This window comes from Oryza sativa, chromosome 4 (genome assembly GCF_034140825.1).
Source record: "Oryza sativa Japonica Group chromosome 4, ASM3414082v1".
Lineage (NCBI taxonomy): Eukaryota > Viridiplantae > Streptophyta > Magnoliopsida > Poales > Poaceae > Oryza > Oryza sativa.
The window spans coordinates 18,888,579-18,900,760 of record NC_089038.1 but is presented as its reverse complement, the minus strand read 5'-3'; the positions used below and the strand labels follow the sequence as shown (position 1 = coordinate 18,900,760).

General features: G+C 38.8%; 1 protein-coding gene and 1 long non-coding RNA gene across 9 annotated transcripts; one reads left to right on the top strand and one right to left on the bottom strand.

The window, feature by feature from the left end:
* Nucleotides 1-4,021: 4,021 nt before the first annotated feature.
* Nucleotides 4,022-8,597, bottom strand: LOC9268951 (uncharacterized). 6 transcript variants are annotated; one of them, XR_010740851.1, is made up of 8 exons: nucleotides 8,252-8,597; nucleotides 6,997-7,085; nucleotides 6,701-6,816; nucleotides 5,591-5,699; nucleotides 5,057-5,281; nucleotides 4,846-4,889; nucleotides 4,679-4,728; nucleotides 4,022-4,409 (listed from the first exon to the last, which is right to left on the bottom strand). It is a non-coding gene; the product is annotated as an uncharacterized lncRNA (long non-coding RNA). The 6 variants fall into 6 exon arrangements; XR_010740846.1 differs by lacking the exon at nucleotides 8,252-8,597 and adding an exon at nucleotides 7,524-8,153; XR_010740849.1 differs by lacking the exon at nucleotides 8,252-8,597 and adding an exon at nucleotides 7,524-7,876 and having other exon boundaries at nucleotides 5,155-5,281.
* Nucleotides 8,340-11,749, top strand: LOC4335622 (uncharacterized). Of its 3 annotated transcripts, XR_010740845.1 has the most exons (7): nucleotides 8,340-8,520; nucleotides 9,567-9,820; nucleotides 9,909-9,987; nucleotides 10,732-10,778; nucleotides 10,899-10,967; nucleotides 11,333-11,442; nucleotides 11,537-11,749. XR_010740845.1 is itself a non-coding variant. In XM_015780162.3 (6 exons), exons 2-5 carry the CDS (start codon nucleotides 9,585-9,587, stop codon nucleotides 11,438-11,440), a joined length of 492 nt encoding a protein of 163 aa, XP_015635648.1. In that variant the 5' UTR covers nucleotides 8,340-8,520; nucleotides 9,567-9,584; the 3' UTR covers nucleotides 11,441-11,442; nucleotides 11,537-11,749. The 3 variants fall into 3 exon arrangements, 2 of the variants coding, with proteins under 2 accessions (XP_015635648.1, XP_015635649.1); XM_015780162.3 differs by lacking the exon at nucleotides 10,732-10,778; XM_015780163.3 differs by lacking the exon at nucleotides 10,732-10,778 and having other exon boundaries at nucleotides 11,514-11,749.
* The last annotated feature ends 433 nt before the right edge of the window (nucleotides 11,750-12,182 follow it).

Below are 12,182 nucleotides of genomic sequence, written 5' to 3'. Positions count from 1 at the left end.
ATTTGATTTGTAGGATTTGGTTGAAAAAAATTATAGGAATCATTATTTTTCCTTTAGTTTATGGGGGGTTAAGCATCAGCTCCAACCTCATGGGTTGAATTCCTTTGAGAAGTCTAAAACATCATCTATCTGTCTCTGTCCTCTTAATTCTACTTTATGATATGTTTTCTCTACAATTCTTAAAAGTTTTTCTATACAAATGACCAATTCATTCCTACATTTTTAATTTCTGTAGTATGTCATATGGTATGAGAACTACAAAATATAAAATGCGCGCACACACACGTATTGTTGGAGATAGTTTTTTTTTTATCTTATTCAATGAGACAACAATGGTTAATAATAGTTGGTGACAAACAAGAAAATAAAATGCTTCCAACTGAATAATAAAATTTACTCGTCCCTGTACAATCTGATTACATTAATCTTCAGTATGACATAATCCTGATGAGCATTGCATGACGATGTGTCCGGCTGCTTGGAAGTTGGAAATTTGGAAATAATCCAAGCTTCTCGATCCGAAAGCAATTCTTTAATAAAAAATGTATCTTTGTGGCTAGAAACCAAGTTGTTATCAACAAATTCTACAGCTTGGCAAAAACATGAAAACGTTGGGTTCTGACTTTCAACGTCATGTGCTGTTGAATGATTATTTTTTCACCCATTCATATATTAGCTGACTTGATTTAGCTCTGTTTCAAAGAAAAAAAAAGAGAAAAGAAGTTAGGAGTGACTGCGAGCGTTTGTACCGTATTTTAAAACAAAACAAAAGGAAAAAAAACTAGTTGGCTTTGATATTTATAGGAGTCAACCACGCATGCATATGAACAGGAATTAAATTTTGTCATAGGCTCATGATCAGTTGCAATCAGAAAATGACATCAGCTCTTCCATTTTCCAAAGAGGTACTTAAATGCATGTATGATGGTAAATCCCGTAGTACTGTTAAGGTTGTTCAGATAATGGAAGTAATTAAAGTAAATAAATTATATATCTAGCATAATTCACAACATGAAAAAACACAGTAAGCATATATAGCACAAGTGAAAAATGGTTCATGCCACATAAAAGTCCACTCTTGAAAAAACCGGAGATGTGTCAAGACATAAAATTAAAGCCTCTCATATGTTAGCTTATTAGCCGTCGTTAAAATTTGATTTTCGAAACTAAAATTTTATGTTGATTTTGATTTTTTAACAATAGATCATTTTTCAGTATATTGACTTTTAAATTGCTAAGAACTTAGATATAAAAGTTGTTTCTTTTTTTTTTTTGGAGGCTTATCAGTGTTTAGCCCAAAACACTAGCTCCTTCCAAAGGTTCGAAAGTAGCGCATTTGAACGACTACTACAACTACCAAATATAGTTCATATCATGGGAATAAGGATCCGTTCAGCTTAATTTTGTATAGTTTTCCGTACGATTTGGTATGGCCCGGTCAAAGTCAACTCAATCAAAGTGGGGTCCATATATATGCATACATGAACTTAGCACCATGAGGAGAGCTAGCCTGCCTAACCTGGCCCAGAGAGGCCATAATTGATCGCTTGCAAGTACTTCTGCACTGTTCGTGTGTTTAATTTAACATCCACCTACTTTGTATCATCAGTCTGTCTGTATTCATGGCGCCGTTTTGGAAGATTCCGTGGTCATGAAAAGTCCTGCTGCAAAGAAATGGATTCTTGAGATCTTGGGGCAATCTAAAAGATTTTTCCAAATCTAAATTTGGTATAAGGTTTTAGGAGATTAATAAGATGACGGGCACTTAAAAGAATACTACAAAAGGCTCAGTAAGCACTAAATACAAACATTGTGGAAGCGGTAAATAATCAGTGGGTATTGAATCTTGCTTCTTGATTTATGCCCAAAGGGCGATATAATGAGTATAGGACCGGAAAAAACTCTACTTTTAGACATACATAAGTGGCGGAGCCAGGATTTTATACCTGTGAGATCAATTACTAGTGATTTATATTTAAGTGGGATCATTTCTCTAATTTTTTTTGGATTTATACATGAAAATCGAGATTTATAGGGTGTTTTTTAAAAAGCTGTAGGGTCAGCCGACCCCATAGAAATAGCCTAAATCCACCACTGTACATACACTTAACAAGCAATAGTAAGGAGTAAAAAAACATTGATTCTCTCAACTATGTGTCCATTCTCCCTTTTTTTTCTACACTATTGCATGCGGAGACAACCAATTTACTTCCTCCGTTATTTTATACTCGTCACCAAGTATTATTCATATTTAAGACCATTTGTCCTTTTTTTAAAAAAAATAATACAGTCTATGTTATCTTATTGAAGTGTATTATATATAGAATTAAACTTTCATCCATCGCAATTTAACTATTTAAAAATTATTAGTGGTCAAAGTTACAATAGTATTGGTCGATGGTGACAATTATAAAAGATATGGAGGTAATATCTATATTCTAACTTATGATTTTTTTTCCCCTGGAATACGGAGGAGATAAGAAGAGAGATGCGTATCTTTGCATTAGAGAGGAAAATCTACCGTGTAGTGTATCAAGAGTCCATTCAGCTTTCACTAGCTGAGCTCATAGAGTAAACTGATATTATCTAGTTTACCAGGAAAATGAAAGGGCAGTAAAACACATTCTAAGCTCTGTTCCTTTTCACAAGGGTTGCCATCTTCTAGACTCGGACAACCATGGATCAGCTAGCTGGATTGCCTCCAAATGTTGACCGTGCTTTGAATGTTGAATCTTTGAACGAAAATTTGTGTCCTTGTCATGTTTCATCCAGTCAGCTGTCCAGATCTTGACGACGACACCAGAACAGAGCCCAATACTACACTTGTTAATTAATCCTTAGATAGCTGATCTATTTTTGTAACTGTGCAACCAGATAAATTTTATCTTGGGTCTAGTATAAGATTTATTATTATTGCCCTGCAAAGTGGTGAAATTTGTTTGGACAGTCTTCAGGCTTTCCAAACTATAAGAACTGTCAGTATTTCTGACTTGAAAAACCAGTCAAAACTTACAGGTTTTGTTAGGATATGAATTAATGTGGACAGCCATCAGCTTTGCCAAACAAACTAACTAAAAAAAGGAGCAACCGTCAGTGCTTCTGACTAGATAAATTCGATCAAACACAAGTGTTGTTTAGGATATTACGACTTGGTCTGCAAGTGCTTTTCATGGGTTGTACTCTGATCACTCTTGCTTAATTAGTTATTAGTCTGTACCATCGTCGAGTCATGAGACCAAAGTCTGATGTTCATATGCTCCATACGATTCTGTCCTTTCAAATTTGACCTGTTCCATGAATTTCAAAAGTTCAGTCATGCTGACCAGAAGTCCATGGAAATGGCTTTAATTCCTCCAGTTTCTTTGGTCAGTTACAACTTTGGTAACACCAAACCTGAACTGTTTGCTAATCAAGTAATTAGGTGCTGAGAGATTCAAGAAAGAATAAACAAAGTCATCTGAACAAATGACTTGAACAAAATTTGAGATTTAATGAAATGACTGATGTTTGACATGTCATCTGAACATGCCACTAGAACAAATTTGAGATTTCATCAAGCTACTTGTCTTCCAACTTCAATCAATCCTTATGGGAGAATATTTATAGGTTGTTCTTTTGAGCTACATTATTTAATGCCAAAATCATCATAGGATCAATCTTGGTACTTATTTTTTTCAATGACAACAATCATAAGATCAATCCTTGGTAGGTATGGAGATTGGACTATATATATATCAATATAGTGCTTACCTTCTGAATCTGATAAGATTTCATATATATTATTATATATATATTTCAATATATCTGATGGCATGTATCGTTATCTAGAAAAAATCCGATGGCATGCATATTATGGTACAAAACTATTTTATGATCTTGCCTTGGATATACTAGAGTCTGGGGCGCGCCATTGGCGTACTGATGCTGAAAAAACACATGATATTAAGGAACAAAGAAAAAGGAAGTTATTGAAAAAAAAGAAGAAAGTAGATGGTTACAGATAAGCAAACTGCAGTACTAATTACAGGTCAACAAATCATGCACATTTCATAACAGCGATTATTCAGCCGATGCTACAGCCAAGGAAAATTTTCATATCTGTAAGATCTATGTTTACATATTTTGATCAACCATAGCGATTCAAATACTAATCAACTGGCAGACAATCCCAGTTACATGAACTACAATCACCGCATACCTCACGGTGTTTCCTTGGATCAACAAATGCACCTTGAGAAAAGCATGTCAAAATCAAATTCCCTGGCAAGCACCCAATGCGGAATCCTAACCAGGCGGGGGAACAAAAACCAAGGTCTTGATCAATTACTTGAGCAGTCATCTATGACCATTATGTCCATGAACAACAACGGTGTTCCAAAAAACTTGCAGTTCCATACCATATCCATGACCTGCCATTGAAAGAATATTATAAAGCTTATCTAACAGATATAATCACATCGATCTCAATTCAACAATCCCCATCTTAGGGTTAGCATTTCCCTGAACTTGTACATAATCACTGCATGGGAAGGATGAGGAATAAAAAAACCTCAAACCTAATCACATATCTTTCCGAATACAAAAATATCTATTCCATTATACTCTTGCATATCTTTTTGCAGGGCAAGTAATGGCATAACAAAAAATAAACACAGTGGTAGCACGAACAAGGTGATACCTTGATTTCACTCATCAGCTCCTTCTCCATCATCTGTATCACACATTTTTCTTTTCAAGAAAAAACACGAGCAGATGTAAATAAACATTGTTAGCTGTTTCACGAAGTACTATATCATAAAGTTTTTGTTATCTGATTAGTCCAAAGAGGTGCAAATATGATGATACCATTCTGCCTGCAAATAGTCCACAGAGAAACTGGTCTCTACCATCTGCAAAGGCGCAGCATCGATGTTAAGTTGCCATAAATATGTCATGTGCCACGCACCGCTGATAACAGCAGAAAGAGAAACTCTGTACAGTAAAGATTCTTGCAAAACAAAGAATTAAACGATTTGCACCTCTATCAATACAATCTACTTCTGTTCCATGATATTACCTGGTTTTATTGGCCTGCATACTTGTCAAAAGATTTTTTTTCTTCACAAAAACCATGACAAGAAATACCTGTACTAAAAGAGGAAAATCATAGCTCACATGTTTCTTGATTAATTAAGACAGCTACTCTTTCAAGTTATAATCATATCTAACTTGGCATTTCAGCCAACAAGCTCCTTTGCAGGATTTGGTTCTTCATCCATGCTTGTTAAAATTTAACCAGAGTCTGCGTAAGTAACACCTCAATGAGAAGAACATAAGATGTGCACATCAATTTATTTGTTTAACAGTCAGATAAATCCGAGAAGCTAAAAAAAAAATGCATAACTAATATCTACAAAAGATGACAACTTAATGCAATCATTTTGGTGTCTAAAAAACAATTGGAATCCCTTTACCATCTCAGAGAAACCACTGCTCTGAGACCAACACAGGTCTGGCCGAACATGGTATCTTCATTCACCAATCCAACATATGCACAAACGGAGATAGAAAATGCTGTTCATATGAGAGCTGTATACATATATATACTCACATTGCCATGGCTGAGGAACCACAATAGCCCTCTCTGCAACTGATATCTTCATTAATCTGAAAGCAGTAAAGCATAGTAGTGGACTATTGGCATCATGGTTCTTGATTATCTGGCAAAAGGAATGGAACAAGTATGAAAAGAGCACCACTCGAAAACAATACTCCCTCCATTCCAAAATATAAGGCACAACCACCCTTAACACAAAGACCAATAAATAATTATTATCACCTTATAGATTGGATTACCCTAATAAATAGAATACATGCACCCAATAAAATTAGAGATCTTGATTGTAGAGGATTTAAATAATAATATTTTAGTAGAAAAAATGTGCTAGCTAATGACATACATGCATGCACGCCTTATATCATGAAACAACTTTAGAAAGTAGTTGTACCTTATATTATGGAATGGAGGGAGTAGCAAGTAATAATTAACTATATAGCCTACAATTGAATAAGCAATATTAGCAGCATAAGTCATTTAACTTTTTCAACGTTGCTTGTCCAATCCTGATATGCGTGCAGCAGGAGACTTTGACCTCTAAAAATAATTGTTCTTTACATGTATTTTGAAACAGAGAGCTTTATTTTAGATTTCCTGAAAATGATCGTGAATAGGCATCAAGGACATGTCCCATAGTCAGAGAACAAAAGTATGCAAGACCATGTCTCAGAATAATACTTATGACCTATAGTTAGTATCATGATTCATGGAGAGAATTAGTGCGAGTCTGCACTACAGTGTCCATGCGCATGCGTTTTCTCTAAGTATAATTTCAGAGGAATAAATGGGCAGTTACCTATTTCATACATCCAATTCAATAAGTGTACCTTCATATTCACAAATCACATGGGTTTGATAAATTCAGAGATATAGAAAACATTTTATATAGAACGGCGAAAATAATACAATCATTTGTATACTTCTGAACTACATGAATATCTCAAGTGAGTCCAATTGCAACGCATTTTGTTCTCAAGATTAAATTACCCAAAACCAAATTAAAATAAGACAAGTCACTTTTTATTACAGTATAGAAAAACAAAAAATGAACTCCACTTTGGTTGAGAGTTAACCACATGAAATACAGGTACACAGAAAGCTCACCTAGCATTAAAGATGATCGGTGGAAGCAATAGGTTGAGAAGATGTCCTCAGTGAACACAAGTGTGTGAATTCTTCCCTCAACTGACAAGCAGAATCACACCTCCAGTGATCAGCCCCTGCAAGCACCATACCACAAAGCAAAATTCAAACCACTACATAAGCAAAACCACAAACACCTGGAGTGCAACGCCACAGAGTTTACACGCTGGTTTCTTTCTAGCAGATGCCCAATCGGCAAGTGCATACCAACGCTAGGAAGATGTTGATTGTGACAACAAACTCATGGTCTGACTCACGGCAATTGAGAACAACAGCTCCCAAATCCAGCACCATTTCGATCAACATCTGAGTAGATCCTCCGCACAGCTTCCACGATTCCAGCAGCCTGGCAGCATGTAAACAAAATTTTCAATGCTCAGTGGATCTTTTGCTTAGTGTAAGCAAGCGGCAAACTGCTCACGCAGCTCTCTTTCCCAAGGAGAGACCTCCGTTATTATTGCCTAAAGATAGTAGTTTTCATCATAACAAGTTTTGCACGCAGAATAACAAACGGAAAAGCGCATCCAAATCAAAATTAATTTGTAGACAAAAATTCCCCACTTGGGAGTTGAGATCATCGATGAATCAACAAGCATATGAAAGAGCATGTTGTAATGGGATACTATACCACCTGACCAACCCTAACCCTCTAGTCTAGGATCCACAGATCTGAGCTCCTTGACGGATTAGCACCTAGAACAGCAGTGATTAGCACCTCATGTTCTTCTTCCCTGCAGAGGCGATGGACAAGACAAAATACATGGGGATAAACGAAGACGACGACCTGAGGGAGAAGTGACGAGCAGCAAGCAGCCAAAAGTTCCATTGTATCTGTACCGCCTCCGCCTCCCCATCGCGCAGCCACCGTCGTCGGCTCTGTGACCATCGCCGTTTCTTCGACGGCAACGGAGGGCAGAGTTGCGGCCGTTGGCGATGGCGACGAAGGACACAGCGGAGACGCGCGGCGACGGGCACGGCGGTGGCGGTGGCGGTGGCAGAGACTGCTTCGCTTGGCGACGGCGACGGCGACGACGCGAGGGGGGAGACGGAGACGGCGAGGCGACGGCGGCGGCGGAGGAGGAGGTGGCCGGCGATGGGGACGGCGCTAGGAGGAGGTGGCTGCGCGATGGGGAGGCGACGGCGACGGCGATGACGCGAGGAGGGAGACGGAGGCGGAGGCGCCCGGAGACGCAGCGAGGCGACGGCGACGGCGACGGCGATGGCGGAGGAGGTGGAGGCGGCGCGAGGGGGAGTCGGAGGCGGAGGCGGCCGGCGATGGGGACGGTGCCAGGCAGACGTGGCTGCGCGATGGGGAGGCGGCGGCGGCTGCGGCTGCGGCGGCGCTCGGCGCGAGGGGAAAGCGGAGACGACGGCGCGGGAGAGGGAGAACGAGCGGCTAGCGGTAGTGGATGTTGTTTTGCGAAAAAGCCCCTCGTCTTCCACATATTACAAAAAAGCCCCTTTCCACGATTTTTCCTCTTCAAACACACACAGGACGTGAGGGGCACATACCTGATTACGAAAAATTGGAGGGCTTTTTCCGCAAAAATCCGACCTCCGCCTCCCTTCCTTATCCGTCCCGTCTCCTCGCGCTGCTAGCAGAGCAGAGGTAGCGGCGGCGTTCTCCTGCTCCCGCCGCATTCGCTCACCGACACCGGTGAGGGTGAATCCATCCCATCCGGCCTCCAGTTTCGTCTCCTCGATCGCCCCGCCGCTTGCTTGCGCCGATCCCCATCCTGCGCCCGGCGTCCTCCTGCTTCCCACCGCATCGTCGCTCGCCGGTGAGCATCCCTCCCTACCCACACGGCCACACCTCATCATCAGCTATTCTGCGTTATCCCTCAGAAAAGTTTAGTTTGGGGGTTCAACCGAAACTGGGTTAGATCTGCCTCTGCCCAGCTCCACCTACTTTCAACTTGTTAATTTTGATTTTTTGTTTTTAGCAGATGTAATTTGGTTATTGAATCTCATCCAAACACTCTTAGAATAGTTGTACAGAAAATAATTTGTACTCATCCAAACTCACATAAATTTCTTCAGAAGAATCCATACCACAAGCTACTCATAACACACAAAATATCTTTTTTATTAAGGTATATTCTTATAAGAAGTTTTCATTCCACAATATTTTCTAAAAGATAACACTTGGTATTAATCTAATTTAACATTTTTTTTCTTTATTAGGTTATAAATTTTCTAAAATATATATTGTGCCACTTGGCATGAATCTAATTTAGCATTCTTTTTTTATCAGGTTATAAATTGAAACCATCGAACTTACTTTATCTTCCCGTCTCTAAAACATTGTGATATATCTATAATATTTTAATATTTTAATATTAAAAATAATTTAGACTAATAATATATATATTTAAATTAGGTAATTAATAAATTCAAATCAGTTATAGTTTAGAATAAAAAACAAAATGATATATGCCAAGTACAATCTAATAACAATAGAATGTTAGAAACAATGTGAATTCAATATTTTTATAAAGTTTAAGTACGATTTTCAAAAAAAATTAAAAATAGATTAATATGATTTATATTAAAACAATTTTCGATTTTTTTCCAAAAAAACGCAGCTGATAAACGTACACACGGAAAACGAGAATTCTTTTCTATTTGTCCGTTTCAACGCAACCTCAAGTGATTTAGAAATTGAAGGGGTAATTAAATTTATCTTTTTTAAAAAAATTAAGTACACCTACGGTATGGATACAGATGTACACGTGTACTGTGTACAGCTGCTCCGTACAAAATCCTCAAGTCCGTATAAAATCATCAAGTCTCACTTCTTTGTGTTGTGTCTTGTGTGAACGCCAAGCTCCCCATCCCACCACTAATGGTCTCTCTCCGGCTCATCGCCGCATTCGCGCCCGCTCCGCCACCGCCACCGCCACCGCGGCCCCGACGAGCGCCGCCGTCCGCGGCGCGCCTGGCGAGCAACGGCATAGCCTTTGTCACTGTGGCAGCCGTAGCCGCTGCCTCGCCGCCAGCGATCGCCGCGCTGGCCGCCGAGCCGGCCAACGCGCTCTCGCTGCCCACTTGGGCCGTCCACGTCTCCAGCGTCGCCGAGTGGTACGATCTACAATACCTACCTGCCTAGCTCTTGCTTCCACGGCTGCAAAAGATGAGGGGATTATCGCCTGTTCTGTCCGGATTGCAGGGTGACGGCTATGGCGCTGGTTTGGGACTACGGTGAGAGGACGGGGCTCAAGGGTTGGAAAGGCCTCTCTTGGGGAATGGTGAGTGTAAATTTGGATAAAATGATGATTTATTTGCTGATGAAATTTGTGTTGGATAATGTTAATTTCCGTACTCCCTCCGTCCCCCCAATAAAAGGGATTTTGATATTTTGCTTGCACTGTTTGACCACTCGTCTTATTCAAAAAATTTGTGCAAATATAAAAAACGAAAAGTTGCGCTTAAGGTACTTTGGATAATAAAGTAAGTCACAAATAAAATAAATAATAATTCCAAATTTTTTTGAATAAGACGAATGGTCAAACAGTATAAGTAAAATATCAAAATCCCTTATATTAGGGGACGGAGGGAGTACAACATAGTAGCTTCATGTACTCCTATGTATTACTTCCTCCGTTTCATAATGTAAGATTTTTTAGCATTGCCCACATTCATATAAATGTTAATGAATTTAAACACACATATATGCCTAGATTAATTAACATCCATATGAATATGGGCAATGCTAGAAAGTCTTACATTATGAAACGGAGGGAGTAGTAGTAAGATTCAGAGATTGGGAGGAGAATGTCTCATATTTATGAGTATGTTTTCATCAGAAGAAATCTTGTGTTGTTTTCAGTGAATCTAATCTGCAAGTACCCCTCTTTACTTATGTGTGACTTCTATTATCTATACTGCTCCTATATAGTACGACCTCCGTCCCGATATATAGTACGACTTCTATTCATGTTTTATCATCTAATAACAATAAAAATACTAATCATATATTTTTTTCAAATAAGATGGACGGTCAAACGAAACCCACAACTGCACTTGTATTGGGACGGAGGTAGTAAAGTCTTTGCTGATGGTAGTTGCAGTTGTTCACAAGTTTTCGATTGAATTTTTAACAGCTTGCTTTATGATTGTTGACTATCCAGATTTGCATTTTCTTTTCTTTGTATAATAGGTTCCACTTCTTGGTGGAGCGATGTGCGCTTGCACGTGGCATTTCTTCTATAATTCGGAGTCTCTTGAAGTAAGATATATCCCTTGAGTTGGAACACTAGTGCTTCCTTTTTTTCCGTTCATCAAAATTATCATCATTTGCTTCCCCGTGGTTTGTAACTGTTCACACTTGTCAAATATCCTAACATTTCAATTGGTCTAGTGCCTATTTGCCTTTAAATAAATGCACATGAAACACAGATGATTAGACAGTGGAACCGTTCTCCACTTCTTTTGTGCAAGTCGTATGCTTGCGATTTTTTTGTAGTATTATCAAGATACTCTCTTATTGTAAAAACATACAATAATATAATTCAACTAGTGTTTTTCATAATTCTTCTGCTCACGTTATTTCTCTTCATGGTTCTTTTTTTTTTGTTTGAAAACTATCTGCAGGTGCTTGTAGCGCTCCAAGGTGCTCTAACAGTGATTGGTAACATTACAATGTGCATAGCTGCATTTCGCATCTTCAAAGCATCCCAGGAAAGCTCAAAAAGTTCATAGAGGTACCTGTATGCATATATACACTAATGTACTAGTAACTGATTGTGGTAAAATATACCATCTATCTATTAAGTGGAATCTTCTTGATAATGGCAGTTACACCTGACATGAAATGGCAAACGGCAGATGCTGCGAAGGAAGAAGATAAAAGCTGCTGATGGCTTGCAGCTACTTCAGAAAGATGTTTGTATGTATCAATTCTACAAATGCCAGCTAAAGCCACCCTGAAATTTGTGTATTGACTTGGTTTTTTTCTAGACAATGAGTGTATTTACTCAGATAAGAAGAAAAATTACCTCACCTGCTATAGCCTATGCCTCAACTCATCTTCAACTGTTTTGAACAACTGTTGTGCAAGCTTCTTGTGCTCATGATCATTTACCAAACCTGCTCCAAAAGGTGCCAAAGCACCTGTCCTTCACCTCGAGATGCTCTTGGCATGTGGCTTCATAATACTAACCCTGAACCAATATCACACACTCCCTGCTATTGCTGGATGAGGTATGTGTGGTCATGAATCATGAAAACCTCTAGCTACTATAGTACTCCCTCCGTTTCGAAATGTTTGACGCCGTTGACTTTTTAGCACATGTTTGACTGTTCGTCTTATTCAAAAAAATTAAGTAATTATTAATTCTTTTCCTATCATTTGATTCATTGTTAAATATATTTTCATGTAGGCATATAATTTTACATATTTCATAAAAGTTTTTGAATAAGACGAACGGTCAAACATGTGCTA

Coding starts and splice junctions, on each gene's coding strand:
- LOC4335622 (XM_015780162.3), top strand. CDS start 9,585: ATGGTCTCTCTCCGGCTCATCGCCGCATTCGCGCCCGCTCCGCCACCG. Junction 9,988..10,898: donor AAGGCCTCTCTTGGGGAATG/GTGAGTGTAAAT, acceptor TTTGTATAATAG/GTTCCACTTCTTGGTGGAGC. Junction 10,968..11,332: donor ATAATTCGGAGTCTCTTGAA/GTAAGATATATC, acceptor AACTATCTGCAG/GTGCTTGTAGCGCTCCAAGG.